We start from the raw sequence: 18149 nt of genomic DNA on the forward strand, positions 1-18149 counted from the left end.
TTTGAGATCTATGAAGCTGCACTTTACAGTTACAATGAAGACATGAAATCTGCCAGACAGTCCTACATTTCTCAGCTGATCAACAATAATCAGAATAATGTCTCATTTCTATTCTCCTCAGTTGATAAACTAATTAATCCATCCAAATCTACCCCTCTTGATTTTCTCTCCACAACCAAATGTAATGAATTTGCTGTTTTCTTTCAGGAAAAAAATTTACATATTGGAAATAACATATCAAATTCTTCATCTGGCTCCGGCTCACCCTCGCATCAAATTACTTCCATGAGTGCTATGTCTTCATTCTCACCTGTTAACTGCAGTGATTTGCTCAAGGTCATTAAGCACCTGAAATCTAGCACCTGCTCTCTTGATTCCATCCCTACCAAACTCTTCAAATCTGTCTCTCATTGTCTTATAAATAGTGTTGAAAATATCATTAATAGCTCCCTGCAGACTGGCACTTTCCCTGCTTCTCTCAAGCATGCTGTAATATCACCTGTATTAAAGAAAAAACAACCTAGATCCATCTGTAATTAATAACTATATACCAATATCCAATCTTACTTTCCTCAGCAAAATTCTTGAAAAAATTGTTTACAAACAACTGGATGACTATCTTATAACAAACAACATTTACGATACACACCAATCAGGTTTCAGAGCCAATCACAGCACTGAAACTGCTCTTGTAAAGGTTATCACTGACCTTAAGATCCACAGCAACTCTCAGAGAACCTCAATCCTAGTATTGTTTGATCTCACTGCTGCGTTCGACACTGTGGATCATGACATCCTAATTCAGAGACTTCATGTCTCCATTGGCTTAGCAGGTCCTGTCCTGAACTGGTTCTCATCCTACTTCTCTGTCACAATTGGTAGTTTTACATCAAACAAATCAAACATCTTCTCTGGGGTCCCACAAGGGTCAGTTATTGGGCCACTGCTCTTCAATTTGTACATGCTCCTGCTTGGTTTTATCATAAAGATGCAATGCTCTATCATTCTTATGCTGATGATACACAGTTATACATTTCACTTTCCTCCGATGACCTCAGTCCTATGAACAGATTAATTAATTGTATTAATGATATTACTCACTGAATGTCCACGAATTTCTTACAGCTGAATACAGACAAGACTGAGATTCTCCTAGCTGGTCCAAAAAGTCAAAGACAGATAATCTCCCCGCACTTGGAATCACTGTCTCTGAAATGCAGTGAGCAAGTCAGAAACCTTGGCATTATCTTAGACACTGATCTCAATTTCAAAAATCACATCACTAATATCATCAGGACAGCATTCTACCACCTGAAGAATATATCAAAACTTCGAGAATATATGACTCAAACTGACTCTCAGAAACTGGTTCATGCCTTCATCTCAAGCAGATTAGACTATTGCAATGCTCTATTCGCAGGATTATCCAAACAATCAGTAGGATGCCTCCAGCTCATTCAAAACGCAGCACCTAGAATCCTCACACGTACACGTAAATTTGATCATATTACTCCAATACTGAAATCACTTCACTGGCTCCTGGTACAGTACAGAATCTCCTTCAAAATCCTGCTAATAGTCTATAAAGCACTTAATGGTTTGGCTCCTCAGTACATCTCTGACTTGCTCACTGCATACAACCCATTCAGGCCTCTCAGGTCATCAGGCAGAGCTCTTCTAGTTGTACCCAAAATTAGGGCGTCCGTGCCTGCGTGTGTGTCCGTGTCTGTGTGTGTGTCTAATCATATGGCTGCATTTCTTACATGTGCGGCTATGTGACAGGGCAGGGGCTTCTATATAATTGTGTTGATGTTTTTCTGGATTTTAATGTTGTGTGATATTTTGTTTTTTAATGTAAAGCACTTTGAGTTTACTTGTAATGAACTGTGCTACATAGTGCAGGAATTTCACAAGGGCCACGAGGGCCATGGCTCTCGTGCCCTCCTCATTTGGCCCTGTGCCCTTGAAAAAAAATATCTGCCCTAAGGCCACAGTGGCCTTGATGCCCTGCCCACACTGCCCCAGGTGATTTTGTGGTTTTCTCCTCTGCCTCTTTCCTGTCAACACGGCTTTGACACCTGCGTTTTTTGAGAAAAAAAAATGCTGTGACATTCTGGACTCTTACTGAGCAACATCAAATCAGACGATGCATACATCACCAGTGGTGGGTTTGATTCCAGCCTGGCATGAACCGCTTGGACTGGCTGTAACGACAGTTAGACACCAGTCTATCACCGGCCAACCAGGAGACTTCATCAAACGCCTGGACAGGGATCCGGTGAGACCCGGTATTAAACAACCCAAGGCACGTTTAATCAACACCGTAATAACAGTAAGCTCCGCCATTATCGGCGTTATCAGCGTTACTTTTTAAAGTTTCGGTTTCACGTATCATCATTCTGCAGTAATCTTGAAGTTATAACGTTAACTTCAAGATTACACTAGTTAACGACAGCTACGCTTGTTACTGTGAATAAGTGCGATAAAACCTCTGCTAGCCAAGCCAATACTTTATCAATACATGTGATCAGCATGTAGAATATTTCAATCTGCTCTGTCCACAGTCTCTCATTCACCGCTATTATGATTTATGATCGCAGTCGAAACAAGCACATCGCGCTCTCGGTGCTAACTGCAAAGTGTTAAAGACAAACTAAAATGAAAGCTGTCTGTAGGTAGGCTAACACTTTATCTGAAGCAGCCGACCTGCAGACAGTGAGTGTCCTCAGAGCAGGATGAATGACTGATAGTGTTGTTTGTCTTCATGCTAAGATAACGTGACTTTCTTCACTCAGTATTGTGATGTCAGGAAGAATATTTATATTCCAGTGAGATATTATTGGGTTTTAAATAGTGACTTTGTTGTTATAAACATGACTGTTGCTGCCATGGACTGTATAAAACTATATCCTGTGTAACTGACCTATAAGGAAAGGTTGCTCGCTGCTAAAAATGTGGCCTGTCGACATGATCTGGTTTTCAAATGTGGCCCAGTTGAAATAGTAATTGAATAGCCTGGTGCTATATATGTATAGAGAGAGAGAGATCGGTGACAAAGGACAACCTTGGTGGAGGCCAGCACCTACTGAGAACGTGTTTGACTTTACACTTTAGAATGCAAAACATGCATACACTAAGACACACACACACACACACACACACTCTATCTATCTATCTATCTATCTATCTTCACTGTATATACTGTATATTTTCTGTTAACCCCAACCCTAAAACCCATATATTGCCATAGCTGTGCCTTCTGAGGTGGCACAGTTGTTCTATTGGCTTATCACCCAGGGATGGGACCTTTTGTGTGAAAAAGTGACGTCCATTGCAGCCCATCGTAATGTTTTTGCAACACAGACAAAAATACCTCTAAATCATGTGTATTATACATTTTTGAAAAGAAATATTTAAGTTTTCTAACACTAAACGTCTTTAGAATAAAGGAAAAAAATACTACAGGTCTAATAGTAATAATACTGTAAAATTGTTGAAATTGATCCAAAAGAGAGAGCTGGGGGGTCAGTAGGAGGCAGCCATGTTGTTTAAAGGAATGTGATATGTCTTCCAATATTACATTTTCCCGCCAAAAATGTTATTTTATAATTCTCGGGTGCTGGGATATGTAGTGGTCGCTACATTCAATCAGGGATAGTCACTGCTAGACAGTTTCAAATAGATGTTGCAATTTTGCAACTGTGGGTCACTGAAAGTTAAGAAATTAATTAACTTTGCATATTTATAGATTGTAGAATTTGTAATGAAGTAGGAGTAGATGCCTTTTTTCACAAAAGGCTAAATTATTTTGTTAAAATCCTTAAAATAACATCTACTGGTGGCTGGTGGCTTCAAGTTTATAGGCTACATCATACGTGTGTAATACTGAGAAACTTTCCACTTTCAGCAGATTAATGTGTAAACATCCTTCAAGTCTCAAACTCACAGCAGACACAGCATTCTGCACACTGAAGCCCAAACATCCAACTGTAGGAACAAGAATAAAAACATTGAGAATAGTATAACTTTTAAACCAAGACTAGGTCTTTCTTACCAAGCCAGGGGTGTCAAGAAAATGTGGAGGAGACCTGTGTGTCTCGAACCAGTGTCCGGCAGTATTGAAATGTTGCCCTCATGTTCTCTTTTACAACCGGTCCATCAGTCAAAATACAATATAATTTTGCTGCTTTCCACACCAATCAGTTGCTTGTCAGTGAGGTGAAACTCCCTCTTGTGTCTTAATGAGTAGCACTGGTGGAGCCTCTCTGGGCCTGAACAGCTGTGTTACACTGCACAGTATTACTGTAATTCTCCAGGCCAAGTAGCCAGAGCCACTGGCTTCATCATAGAAGTGTTCCTGTAAAATCTACCTATGGACAATTTAGAGTTGTCAATTAACCTAGTCCCCAATCTGCATGTCTTTGGACTGTGGGAGGAAGCCGGAGTGCCCGGAGAGAACCCATGCTGACCGGGGGAAAACATGCAAACTCCGAACAGAAGAGCTCCCACACCCAGGATCGAACCGGGAATCCTCTTGCTGTGAGGCGACAGTGCTAACCACCACACCACCATGCCATACAGGGCAACTGTACTGTAGATAAAGTTAAGACCATGCACATACTTCACGTCATAAATTGTAATATAAACCATCAATTTACAACCTTACAAATTTACAATATACAAACATCCATTTTCTGAGTATATATCTCTGATGTTGGGAAATAAAGTGATGATGCCATGAGCATATTTTGTTCGCACATAGGCTGGTGGGATCCTCCTGTAAAAGAAGAAGTTATAAACATAGTGAAAAATGGAATCAGATTTGTGTAAATACAATCAAATAAAATAATTTGAGAGGGAACATACTCTGGAAAAAAACATACCCACACAAGAGGTTTGAGTCAGACCTGCAAACAAAAGTGAGGCAGTGCAAATGAGAGCAAGTGGCGTAACAAGCTGACAGTGAGAGCATAAGTCTGATCAATGAGAAAGCAGCAGAGGGAACTGTTAACACAAGGACATTTAAAAAAGGCTAATACAAATAACTACATTTGACTACACAAATAATTTGTTTGCAAGTTAGGAGCTTTACATTTAAGATGAACAGTTTCAATGATTTTATTCTCATTTGTGTGTTTGATATTTAAAAAGTTTTGTTAAATTATATTGACATGAATCTGATTCCCCATAAAATTAATTTATATTGTATTCATACAATACCAGACCACAATAGTTAAATTGCTTTTAACTACTGAACATGAATCAGACATCACAGAGGATGAGGCTTCCTGAAAGTTGTGACTGTGTTATGATAAGTTTTTAGTCTTCCAGGAGCAGAGTTGCAAGACAATTAAAAGAAACACACACAGGAACACACAGACACACAGATAGACAGACAGACACACACATACACTATAATTATTAATTATCATAATGACCTCTTTTTGACTTCACTATGCTTGTCACCATTACAGTACTTCTGCAGGATGACCTACGTTTTAGCTACGTACTTACCTCTGGACCTTTCTGTGGACACCATGATGGTGAGTTCCCTGCATGTAAAAGCTCCTCAAACACATCTGCATCCACTTCTGTCCCTGATTCATTTGTCAAGTGCAGCTCGGACTGTAGTGGCAGGGCCGCAACCGGACAGGCAAACTAGGCAATTGCTTAGGGCCCTGAGCTGGAAGGGGGCCCCCAGAGACGGCTGACATTGGTCCATATCAATGACAATATGATGGAAACCCTATAGACACTACAACAATGACAACACATTGGAATCCCTCCTAATGGACCCCCCTACTAGCTGCTGCTTGCGAGTGGCTAAGTAGGGTGACCAGATGTCCCGCATTGTGCGGGACTGCACAGCATTTCTGTCTCTTTTCACGCGTCACGCAAATTGAGCCCATGTCCCGCATGATTGGTTGCCACCCGTGCTAGCATTGTTGGAGTACCGTAGTACTACGGTACCTCATGGTACCACTACTGTGGGATGAGACACTGCAACAACGACAACACGTTAGAATAACCCCTAATGGGCCCCCCTACTAGCTGCTGCTTGTGAGTGGCTAAGTAGGGTGTCCAGTCGCATTGTGTGGAACTGCACAGCATTTCTGTCTCTTTTCATGCGTCACACAAATTGAGAACATGTCCCGCATGATTGGTTGCCACCCGCGCTAGCATTGTTGGAGTTCCATAGTACCATGGTACCTCATGGTACCACTACTGTGGCATAAGTTCAACGTGCAATCGCAAAAGGGTGAGTGTCCATGTGCCGTCCAATAATGGCGCGCGCTGGCCAACTGGCACTCAATATGCTGCTGCAGTGGTTTGTATCCAGTGACATTTCAGGTATTAGCTGAGCTATTGAGTATCTTTAAGCAGTGAACGTTATTATTTCTTTCTTTCTACTTGTAGGTTAGATTTGTTTATATATGCTACAGTGATTTGTTTTCCACAGAGCTCTACTGTGTGAGCATTTTACTCACATTTGCGACTAAAAATAGTTTTGCGCAAGCAAAACAAATCATTCAGGAGCACGCTGTGCAAGTACCGATTTCAACTAGCAGCAGAAATGAAAGGCGAATCCTGCCGGTTGTGGGTTGAATGGGGGTCACAGACGCCGTATTCCTGTCAAATACGGTGCAAGATAAGGGCTTACCGGCGACGGAGAACTCCGGCTCCAGGTCCAATAATTTCTTCTTTGTTGATTTCATGACTGCCCAGAAATACCTGAACAGCTGAGCCGTGGCAGCACACAGGTATGTGATGTGTCAGGGGAGAAACAAGCTGTTCCGAGGTGCCTCTTGCCTGGGGCCCCCAGAGTGTCTTGAAACAGCCCTGTGTAGTGGTAGACCTAACTTTAAGAACTTATTTTGAAAAATGAAAAAAGTAAAAAGCTGTAAAGTTCTTAGTATGCTCTCATTAGGCTATTATTAGTATTATGTATTATTTACAATGGGAGCATTCTGAGTAGTATGCAGAGATTTGCCTTATTCTAAATTTCACATTTGACACCCCCTTAAAAAAACACCAACTAACGAAATAACTATCGTTTGGTTGAATTAGACTTAACAAGAGTTGAAATTAGTCTATAGTTTTACTCTCAACTCTAACACTGAAAATACAACACTTTTGATTTTGCGGTGTTCTCAGTTATTTTTTGTGGCTACAAAACTCCACCATTAGGCTACATAACAGTCTGGACATCTACCTTCTACAATAATGCACACACAACCATAACTAAGCAGATATCAGTGGCATAAGGTAGTTAAGATGGGCCCCAGTACAAGCTATTATGATGGATCCTAGTAGATTTTGCATCGAAAGAGCTTCCGTGTATTTTATAGTATCGTCACATGATCAGATACAGACTTGATGTTGCGCAACATCAACATACATATTACCAATCATCGCTGCAAACCTGTATATGACAAAAAGACCAAATGAAATAAATTATTGATTAAATGCATTTTAAAATAGTTTATTTATAGTTTATGTAAGATGAACATATAATTTTGTCACCTCTCGTCGCCTTGTCTTGTAGTTGCACATGAACACAACAAACTGACGGCCAACAAACGTGTACACGTGTTTTGCGCCGGTGTCGGACGACATATCCCTCCATACAAGCAGACTACAGACATCTGCAGTCATCACTGAGGAAGAGAAACCGGAAGACCATCTTGACGCAAGTTAGTCAGTTAGCACATGAACAACACAATCCAATTTTAAAAGAACAGAGCATATTTACTGTGTGCTAGTAAACAATAAGACAAAAAAAAATCTAGAAACGTTTCTGCTAAAGAGCTCAGTGAATAAAGGAAAAATAATCTCACTGCATTTATCAAGTTTGTTTTGACCTCATACTCTCTTGACTTTAACTCGTTTACATTTCTTTCTTCTGTTTCTCCTCTCGGGCACTGAGCTGAACTGACAATCAGAGTGATTTCATTTGTAAATGGGATCCGCTGTGCTGATGCCGATTCAACAAGAGGCTACATCCTCGAATCCCATTAAAGGATTGTTCCAGTGTCAAAGATTCTTTGAGCTCCACAGAGGACTGAGTCCTTCCTTCAGAGAAATTTAAAGATGCGTGTGTGTATCCACAGCAGATATTAAGTAACCACAATTCTTTGAATTGAAGAATTGAAGGAACTGAAGGCAGAGCCTCTTCAATGATGCACACCTGGGCACTTCCTAGCCTGTTCCAATGTGTTCACCAAATGCTAGGAGGGGGTCTTGCCTAACCTCCTAGGACCCGACTTGGAAGGACCCATTCTACAAAGGAAGCATCCTTGAGAAGCACTAATTGTCAGCTTTAATGGCTACATGTGAGTCTAAACAGCCATGGATGTAAACTGTAACTTGATTGGCTTTTGGAGGCATACTGCTTTAATGTGTTATTTGAAGCATCCAGCATTCATTAACAGTTCTACACTAGGCCTATATATTCAAATTTTTCACTTAATTTGTCACTGGTCTGTATATTTATGTAATGATGTTTCTCTCTGTCATGAACACTGGAGTATTGTTCTTCATGAAAAAGATGGAGCACAGCTCTTGCGCAGTTTAACAGTATTCATGCATGCATTAAACATATCTTTAGTCAGTGGCAGAGCTGCCTAATTGCACAACCCATAACAACAATATCCTTCAAAAGCACGAACAGTTTAATCCTAAAATCCTACTTTTCTGCAGTAGAGCTCCAATGAGAGCTCAGTAATGAGGGGCTCTTTCAGGAAGCCCTGACAACACCATACTCACATAACAAAAACATTACAATGACATACAAATAAAGACAGCTCGGGTCCAGCTCATAAATCATATGGCACACACTTATTCAGGTCAGGTTATTGTTCTATTATTCAAGTGTTCTCTGATGACAGTCCATGAGGCAACTTGGTCGTTGTTATTGTCTTTCAGGATTGAAGTTGCTTTCTCCATTGACAATAAGTCTAAGAAATCCCTCAACCAATTTTATTTACTATAGCAGTCTGGCTTGTGTATCTTCCAATTCATTAGTATTGTTCTCTTCACAGATGGAAAAGCTAGGGTAATGATACGTTGAGTAATTCTTGCATGTATATTTTCCACTCTATTCCCCAATAAACATACAGCAGGACATTGAAGAATGTGAATATTCAATATAACTTTTAAAATATCAATTACTTCAGACCGTAATTGTTCTACCTCTGGGCAGGACCATAGTAAATGCATAAAAGTACCAAGCTCACCATAGTCATGCCAGCACAGTTCAGAAACATTTGGGTCCATTTTTTTTTAACTTATGTGGTGTAATATAAGCTCTATGTATAATTTTAATTTGGATCATTTTATATCATACACAACTAGACATGGATGTCGAATGCTTCAATATTGAATCCCACTGATCTGCAGTGAGTGATGAACCAATGTCTCGTTCCCATTGTGACTTAATAGAAATAGTGCTGTCAGGCTGGGACAAGATGAAACATTTTAACTTTAACATCTAGACTTAATCCAACCGATTCAAATATTTATCCTCCATAACACTTCAGATCCCCTTATTTATAAGCTGGGGCGGGAGCTGTGTCTTGTAATGCAGAGAAGGGAAATTTGTGAAGTAATGCACCCAATATTATACATATCTCACTTATTTTTAAAGGGTAGGATCATGTGACCAATACGCTGACAGCTGTAAACAAGGAAACAGTCGCTAGTGGTCTTGTAAGGAGGCAGGTTGGGGTGGTGGATGGGTCACAAAACTGCAGACTTTTCACCTGCACTGTAAAAACGATAACTAGCAATTGTTCATCTCACTAAAGTTTTCGAATTATTCTGACTCAGAATTAAAGCTTTGCCATCTGTAACTGACAAAAACTTGTCTGTCCAGCAAACTTCTCTCCATTTTGTCCTAATAAGTATTTTCAAGTCAGTATAACAAAGATTATGGAGTTGCAGTCACTGCAGTCCTATTTTCCTTGAAGTAAACCCCGTAGACTGACGTTACACGCGTTGACTACGGGGTTTCCGCATTTGAACGTGGTCTGATGTCTGAGGACGGGGCGGTTGGTCGAACATTTTGTGACAGGACACTGGACAGTGCAGCGGGAGTTTCAGACTTGGAAATATTTGGCAACTATTAAGCCTTCACAGGTAAGTGTGGTTTTTTTTTGCAACTAGATAAGAAATGTAACCGTGTGTTGTGGTATTTCAACTGAAAGTTTGATTCAAGTTGTTCAGTTACCAAAGTTTTGCCTTGTTAGCTAAGCTGGTATGGTGTTGGCATTGTAAGGTTACACACAGTTACCTCCAAAGATAATTCTGTTACACAATACTGTTAAAAGGATTTGTTAGGGGAGAGAAATGATCCACATGTGCACCGAAAACTATTTTTTGGGGTGTGGGGGCATATGTTGTGCAGCGACTCTGCTTTCAATACAGCCGGCCTATTCTGTTAGCGGCTCGCGGGCCACATGCAGCACAGAAGCAACCTCTGAGTGGCCCGGGCAGGATTGGTACCGAGACCCGGTATTGAACGGCGCGAGGCAAATTTAATCAAGACCGTGATACTAAGCTCCGCCGTTATCGGCGTTAACGTTACATTTTAAAGTTAAGTTTTCTTGTATCATCATGAAGCAGCCTCTCTCCCACTCTCTGCATGTCAGGGCAGACCTCCTCACAGCGCACACAGACACACACACACACACACACACACACACACACACACAAACTGTGCTCTGTCCACAGTCTCTCATTCGCCGCTAATATGATTTATGATCGCGGTCAACACAAGCACAACGCTCACGAGGCAAACAACAAAGTGTTAAAGACAAACTAAAATGAAATCTGTCTGTATGTAGGCTAACACTTTATCTGAACATGTACCTGAGGCAGCTGACCTGCAGACAGTGAGTGTCCTCAGTAGAGGAGGGACAGAGAGCAGGATGAATGACTGATACTGATGTTTGTCTTCATGCTGAGATAATGTGACTTTATTCACTCAGTATTGTGACGTCAGGAGGAATATTTATTTTATTGACATGTTAGATTTGTTTCCAGTGAGATATTACTGAGTATATGTAGTGACTTTGTTGTTGTAAACATGACTGTTGCTGCTATAGACTAAAACTATGTCTTGTGTATCTGACCCATAAGGGAAACGTCAGGGGGTGAGAGGTGAGGTGTGTGCATGTGTGTGGAGAAAAGAGGGGACAGAAGGAGATGCAGGTAGAGAGCTAGTGTGTTATTAGTTACAGTTTATACCACTAAATATGCTTCTGTGCATTGATAGGTCTTTTTTTATTGTTTGTATTTTATTGTTTTCGATTGGTTGCTCACTGCTGAAAATGTCTGACCCATCAACATTTACAGGTTTTAAAATCTGGATTATTTGAAGTGTATGGGATACTTAACCATAGTCAGCGCATTACCTACAGTAGATGGTGGTCAGCAGGACCCAGTTTGGAGAAGTAGAGAGGAGTACCAGCACAGAGTGTATGTAAGTGTATGTTATATTTAGAATATTTTCACCACTTTAGCTTTTCTTTTGTGGTATTTAAAGTATGTTTTGCTGCTGACCCCGTCCACAGCAGTACACTGGTTAGTTTACTAAATCAGTACTCCCGCTGCTCCTACAAACTGCTATCTACTATAGGTAATACACCGACTATAGATAAGTACTTCATACAACCCCACTTTGAATCCGTTTAAGTTTGGTCATTTTGCATTTCATCTTTCCCTGTGTGGAAAGAGTAGTTATGGCTTCAATGGGATATGTCAGATGTTGATGAAATAGAGCTGTATTGTGTCATTTATTACAGGGTCTGCAGCAAAAATGATTTAAGCAAAACTGAATATGTCCTATATGTGTCTTTTGTGTTTCAGGGGTGAATTGCATGCAGTGCAAGTTTTGCAAGTTTGCCAGCTCCTGTCAAGAGACTCTTTTAAAACATTGTCGCCTTCGTCACGGTAAAGGCGCATACTGGCCTTGTATTCACACAGACTGTGTATGTGTATTTAAAACACCTGGCGCATTAAGGTCACACCTCTCAAGATCACACGCAACTTTGAAAATCCACGAAAATTTAACATTTTGATGTGAATTGTGTGATTTTAAAGAGATTTGCAGTGAAAAAACTTTTTTGAACCATCTTGGACATCATTTAAAGAACAGAGAAACTGTACAATGTCCCTTTCTAAGGTGTACCTTTAAAACAAATACTCGCTCAACCTTCAGTTCTCACAGAAGTCGAAACTATAAAACTTGTACACTTAAGGATTTTCGAACAATAGAAAGAGCTGATACAGAATATGAGGCAAATAATGGTGAAGAATCTGATTGTGAAGCAGGGACATCATCACAGCATAGTGTGAGACCAGATGAGGTTGAAGAGATTGTGGAACATGTAGATAGTGAGACACTTAAGCACAAATTGGCTTCTCTCTTTCTTTATATGCAAACAGTGTTACATGTTTCTAGAGGTGCAACCCAAATGATTGTAGAGGATTTTCATGATCTGTTGTCTTTTTCTAGCATTCAGACTCTCAACAGTGTCAAAGATATCCTATCAAAACATAACATTGAAACAAATGATTCTGTTTTGCAAGAAATTTCTAATGCTATAGTCCAAACTAATCCACTACTTTTAACAACATCAGAGAAAGGTTACCTAACACAGCCCATAAAAATGCTTTTGTTTATATATCTGTCACTAAGGTACTTGAGAATTTACTAGAATGGGCAGATTTTTTGGACCAATTTGTATTTGATCAAGAATCTTTATCTGGACACTTTAAGTCTTTTCAAGATGGCAGGTATTACAAGGACAACAAGCTACTAGGACAGCAAAACACATGTATCAGTTTGGCATTGTATATTGATGATTTTGAAGTTTATAACCCCCTGGGCACCTCTAGAAAACTTCATAAAATAACTGCAGTATATTGGGTTGTTCTAAATTTACGAGCTAGGTTCCGATCAAGTCTAACTTCAATTCAGCTTGCTCTATTGGGTAAAAGTGTGGATGTCAAGCAATATGGTTATGAAAAGTTTCTTGAGCCACTAATAAAAGACATAAGGTGTCTAGAAGAAGAGGGAATTTTTGTTGAAGTTCTAGGTCAGTTTGTTAAGGGTACTACATTTTGTGTGTGTGCAGATAACCTTGCAGCACATGGTCTTGCAGGCTTTTCTGAAAGTTTTACTGTTGACAAGTTCTGTCGGTTTTGTTTGATAAGTCGGAACCAAATTGCAGCCACTGAAGTAAATGATTTCCAGTTGAGGGGTGTTGATCAACACAGCAGTTTTTTGGAAGAGCTTAGGGAAAACAACAACCTCCAAAGCATTAATGGGATAAAAAGAGAATGTGTACTTAGCAAACATCTACTGTTCTTTCATCCAATAACTTGATTTCCTCCGGATGTTTTGCATGACTTTTTTGAAGGGGTCATCCCTGTAGAATTGTCCTTGTGTTTGAAAAATTTGATCTCAAAAGGTTTCATCACATTTGATGCATTAAATGACCGCATAAAGTCATTTCCCTACAGGTATTCGGACAGAGTAAACAAACCACATAAAATTCCAAAAGCGAGTTTTGAAAAAGTTGGCGGTAATGGACATGAAAATTGGGCATTGCTGCGCTTACTTCCTTTTATGATTGGATGTAAGATACCAGAGCAGGAGCCTGCATGGGACATTTTAATGGACCTTAAGGAAATTGTTGACATTGTTGTGTCAAACAGACTCTCAGAGGAAGCATTGTGTTATTTATCTTGTAAACTACTGGATCATCCCAAGTTGCTTACCAGTACCTTCCCGGACACCACTTCACTGACCACTACCCACATCTCATTCGCTGCTATGGGCCTTTGGCGGAATTGTGGACGATGAGGTTTGAAGCTAAACATAGCTTCTTTAAAAAGGTGGTCCATGACACGCACAACTGGAAAAATGTGCTGCTCACTCTTTCCTCAAAACACCAGCAAATGATGGCATACCATCTGAATAGTCCCAGCCTTTTCAAGCCAAAACTTTACATTGAAAAGGTGAAAGTGGTCAGAGTGTGAGAATTGGATCCACCACTGAAGTGTGAAGTACAAAAGAAGTACCCCCATCTAGACAGTGTGTCTCTGTTAAAAATGATCCTCCTGCATGGAACACAGTATGCGGCAGGCATGATTTTATCCGCTGGGCAGTGCAGTGGCCTCCCAGATTTCTATAAGATTGTGAACATTCTTGTCAATGCAGGGGAAGTGACCTTCATTTGTAAAAGACTCTCTTCCTGGTACACTGAACATTTCAGGTCCTTTGAGCTTGTTGAACACCACTCTGCAGAAATTGTACTCCTGGATCCAGATGTGTTGACGGATTACCACCCTCTTGCAGCATACACAGTTGGTGGAAGGTAGCCTGGTTCCAGACCATAGACCCTGCCCACTCAACTGAGTAGGCTTGCATCTCTGGTCTGGCATACTTCAATGAATTTGCGATTTATCTCGTCCAAACGCTGGACGGACCAATGAATGCCGGGGGTCTAGCGATTAGCCAATCAGCGCCACGCTGATGTCAAGCTGTACGCTGGTGGGTAACTGGTGAGGATAGCAACAATGGTGACCGCTACAGATCCTACAGACCACATTGACGATGCTATCGAGGTATTTCGCCACTACTCGCGTTAATGGAAGACCAAATTAAGGAAGCTGCTAAACTGGATTTAACGGCGATGCAGATGGGCGTGCACGACGACGGAGACATTTTAAACGGGCAATGCTCGCTTGTTTTCGGCACCCCCGAGGCATGGATACTAATGACGTCAGATTCTGGGTGAGTCGTTGATCTCTACTGATTGGTTAGGGAAAAAATCAAATTCCCTCCCTCTTGTAAATCGCCTTCAATGGAAGCCATGTCAGACTGAAGGTTCTGGGAGCTTCAGTCCGACACTCAGGCTAGGTGGAAGGGTGATGGTGACCAGTAGGACATTCCTTCTCCATTAAAGAGACTCAAAATGGTATGTTGTTAACACTGAAAAAGGGTTCAGTGAAGAAGAATCTTATTTAATTTGAACATTACTATTAAATTGAAAGTTTTACATTATAGTGGTGCTAAAACTTTGATCGCATATTTGTTGAAACTTTATTATTTTAGTCAAAATAGATGCATTATTTTGATAATTGATTGTATTGGTGATTTATCAAGTAAAAATGCCATACATTTACTGATTCCATCTTCACTAACATGCTATGATTGTTTTCCTTTTGTTTGTTCAAATCTAGTGGTGGAATGTAAGTAAGTACATTTACTCAAATACTGTACATGTGTACAAATTGGAGATACTTGAGTACTTCCATTCTATACAATTTTATACTTCTACCCCACAATATCTGAAGCAAATATTGTGCTTTTCACTCCACTACATTTGTTTGACAGGTGTAGTTACTAGTTACTTTTAGATTACAATTTTTCATATCCTTTCTGTCCAGTGAAAACCATGTATCTCCAAATTTGGTGATTTTGATTTTAAATGTTTGTGATAAACCAAAGGATGAAGTGTTCCTTTATGGGTTGAGGAAATTCTCCTCCTCCTGAAGCTAAACTATATAAAACCCTCTTGGATTAGGTAGAAAATGCACTGTCACAAAGCTATAAACAGTAGTAATTTTAATCCAGAAACAGCAGATATAATAGAAGAACACTGACAAGGCACATTGTCCTGCAGAATGCGTACTTAAACTTTAAATACTTACAATACATTTTGCTCATTATACTTACATACTTTTACTTCAATAAGGTTATGAATGCATGATTTAGAAGACATTCAAATGACTTCCTTAGCCCAAATCACTTTTGGCTCTTATGACTTTAGACTTTGGCTTTATTTTTCCACACTTGGCGATTAAATTATTAGCAAATCAAACTTCGATAAATCTTTAAAAAAAACAAAAAAAAAGGTCTTCATTTGCAGGCTATGTAATAGGTGTCAAATGTTTTCTAATCAAGTTTAACTGTTTATTTTCCCTCTTCTTCTCTGCTCTTTTCAGACTTTGTTACTTTGGGTAGTTGCCTCCCCCAAAGAAGCTCGGCGAATCCAGCTTCCTGTGGGAATCTGTGGGCCAACTGATTAATGTGCTTAAGGAGAGACTTGAACTTGAAGGTGATTTTTCACTACAATTTGAGGATCCAGATTTTGGAAATGCACTCTGCAACTTGACAGCAATGTCTGAATTACCATCTGAGCGTGCAGTCCTGCATATTATGTGGGACTGTGATTCATCTCTACTTAACCAATCCAGTGACCATTCCACTGGTTCAGTCTCTTCTCTTGATACAGCCAGTGTTCACTCTGATTATTTCAGGTCCAGCTATACAGATTCCACCCAGAGCAATTTAAGGCATGTCACGGAGTGGCCCTCACCATTTCCTATCCCTAAGTTCTCATACGATGTTGAGCTAAAATTGCGCAAGGGCAATGAGACATATGAAAAGTCAAAGAAAGGACTTGACGTGACAAGAGACATTAAAATGGAAATTTTGGATAAAGTTGCACAGGCAATTTTTGAGATCAAAAGCTACCCTGAGAAAGAGGAACTTGAATCAGTTGCCTCTTCGCTGGTTCTCAAGTATCCCTGCCTGAAGGAGCCAGGTAGCATCACAGGCTACGATGGATGGAAAACAAGTATCAAGTACAAACTGGGAAACTACCGGTCAAAGCTGCGTCAGGCGGGCTGCAGTGAGGTAGATGTAAACAAGAAAAGAACAGCAGATGTGGATGACAGTCCTTTCACCCTCAAAAAGCCCAAACGTGGAGAGGTCAGTCATGTCCCAGATCATCCGCAACACCATGATGATTCTACTCTTGAAGAGGAAAGAGTTGCTCTGGTCAACGAAATGAAGAAGAAGAAAAAGAACATGACACTGATCCGGCACAAGATGGGGCTGACATTTTCCCTGAGGCGGAGAGAGGTGGTGGAAGGGCAGCCTATGGTATCAGAGGTCCAGGAGAGATGGCCTGTGCTGTTTTCTGTTGAGGAGGTAAGGTTTTTCCACTTTTTTTAAATACTCATTACAGTGTGTATAATTTGCCAGGAGTAATTATACTATATTTTGACTATAATTGAAGAAATGCAGGATCTGCTATTAGGGGCAACAGATATATTGGCAAACACCACTACAGATCCCTCAACACAGTGCACCCCACTACACCATCAGTCCCTAAATTTTTAATACCAGCTTGTTTTTTTTTTTTTTTTTAATACCCCAAAGAGTGTCACTTACAGGAACTGTCTAACAGGAAACAATGGATGTGTCATGGTCTGATTTGTATTGAATTGTCAACCCTCAATATTCAGGTTACCAAATACCATGCTTAGTAATAAAAAAAAATTAAATTTAAATGAACATAATTATGCATAAGGGTGCACAGGAAAAGATGCAAGCATGAGACATTGTGCATGACAAGTGTGGCAGACCCTGCAGCTTGTGACCAGCTGACAAGTAGGTGATGTTACAGTTATTACAATCAAATTGCATTGTTTTGTATTTGTATTATATTGTTGTGTTGTATTTGTTTGTATTGTTCAGGTATCTGAAGAGTTTCATCGGATCACTGGCAAAGACCTCCTGGGGACTTTCGGTGCATCTCTTGAGAAATATGTGCCTCGCTGCCTCGCCTGCTGAGACTGTACTGGGCTAGGAGGGGAGCTTTTGGTCAGAAGATGGATGATCTCCTGGAAAAGCTTGATGAACAGGTGCATATATATATATATATATATATAGATACATAAGTACAGGCCAAAAGTTTGGACACACCTTGTCATTCAATGCGTTTTCTTTATTTTCATGACTATTTACATTGTAGATTCTCACTGAAGGCATCAAAACTATGAATGAACACATGTGGAGTTATGTACTTAAGAAAAAAAGGTGAAATAACTGAAAACATGTTTTATATTCTAGTTTCTTCAAAATAGCCACTCTTTGCTCTGATTACTGCTTTGCACACTCTTGGCATTCTCTCCATGAGCTTCAAGAGGTAGTCACCTGAAATGGTTTTCCAACAGTCTTGAAGGAGTTCCCAGAGGTGTTTAGCACTTGTTGGCCCCTTTGCCTTCACTCTGCGGTCCAGCTCACCCCAAACCATCTCGATTGGGTTCAAGTCCGGTGACTGTGGAGG

At 40.2% G+C, this 18149-nt stretch overlaps 1 protein-coding gene across 4 annotated transcripts; it reads left to right on the forward strand.

The window, feature by feature from the left end:
* Window positions 1–16001: 16001 nt before the first annotated feature.
* On the forward strand, window positions 16002–17718 carry LOC125883013 (uncharacterized). Of its 4 annotated transcripts, none has more exons than XM_049567118.1 (3): window positions 16002–16130; window positions 16333–17008; window positions 17558–17718. In XM_049567118.1, exons 2-3 carry the CDS (start codon window positions 16499–16501, stop codon window positions 17651–17653), a joined length of 606 nt encoding a protein of 201 aa, XP_049423075.1. In that variant the 5' UTR covers window positions 16002–16130; window positions 16333–16498; the 3' UTR covers window positions 17654–17718. The 4 variants fall into 4 exon arrangements, 3 of the variants coding, with proteins under 3 accessions (XP_049423075.1, XP_049423074.1, XP_049423072.1); XR_007448436.1 differs by adding an exon at window positions 17391–17470 and having other exon boundaries at window positions 16032–17008; XM_049567117.1 differs by having other exon boundaries at window positions 16032–17008; window positions 17391–17718.
* The last annotated feature ends 431 nt before the right edge of the window (window positions 17719–18149 follow it).

The sequence above is a fragment of the Epinephelus fuscoguttatus genome, linkage group LG22 (genome assembly GCF_011397635.1).
Source record: "Epinephelus fuscoguttatus linkage group LG22, E.fuscoguttatus.final_Chr_v1".
In the NCBI taxonomy this organism is placed as follows: domain Eukaryota; kingdom Metazoa; phylum Chordata; class Actinopteri; order Perciformes; family Serranidae; genus Epinephelus; species Epinephelus fuscoguttatus.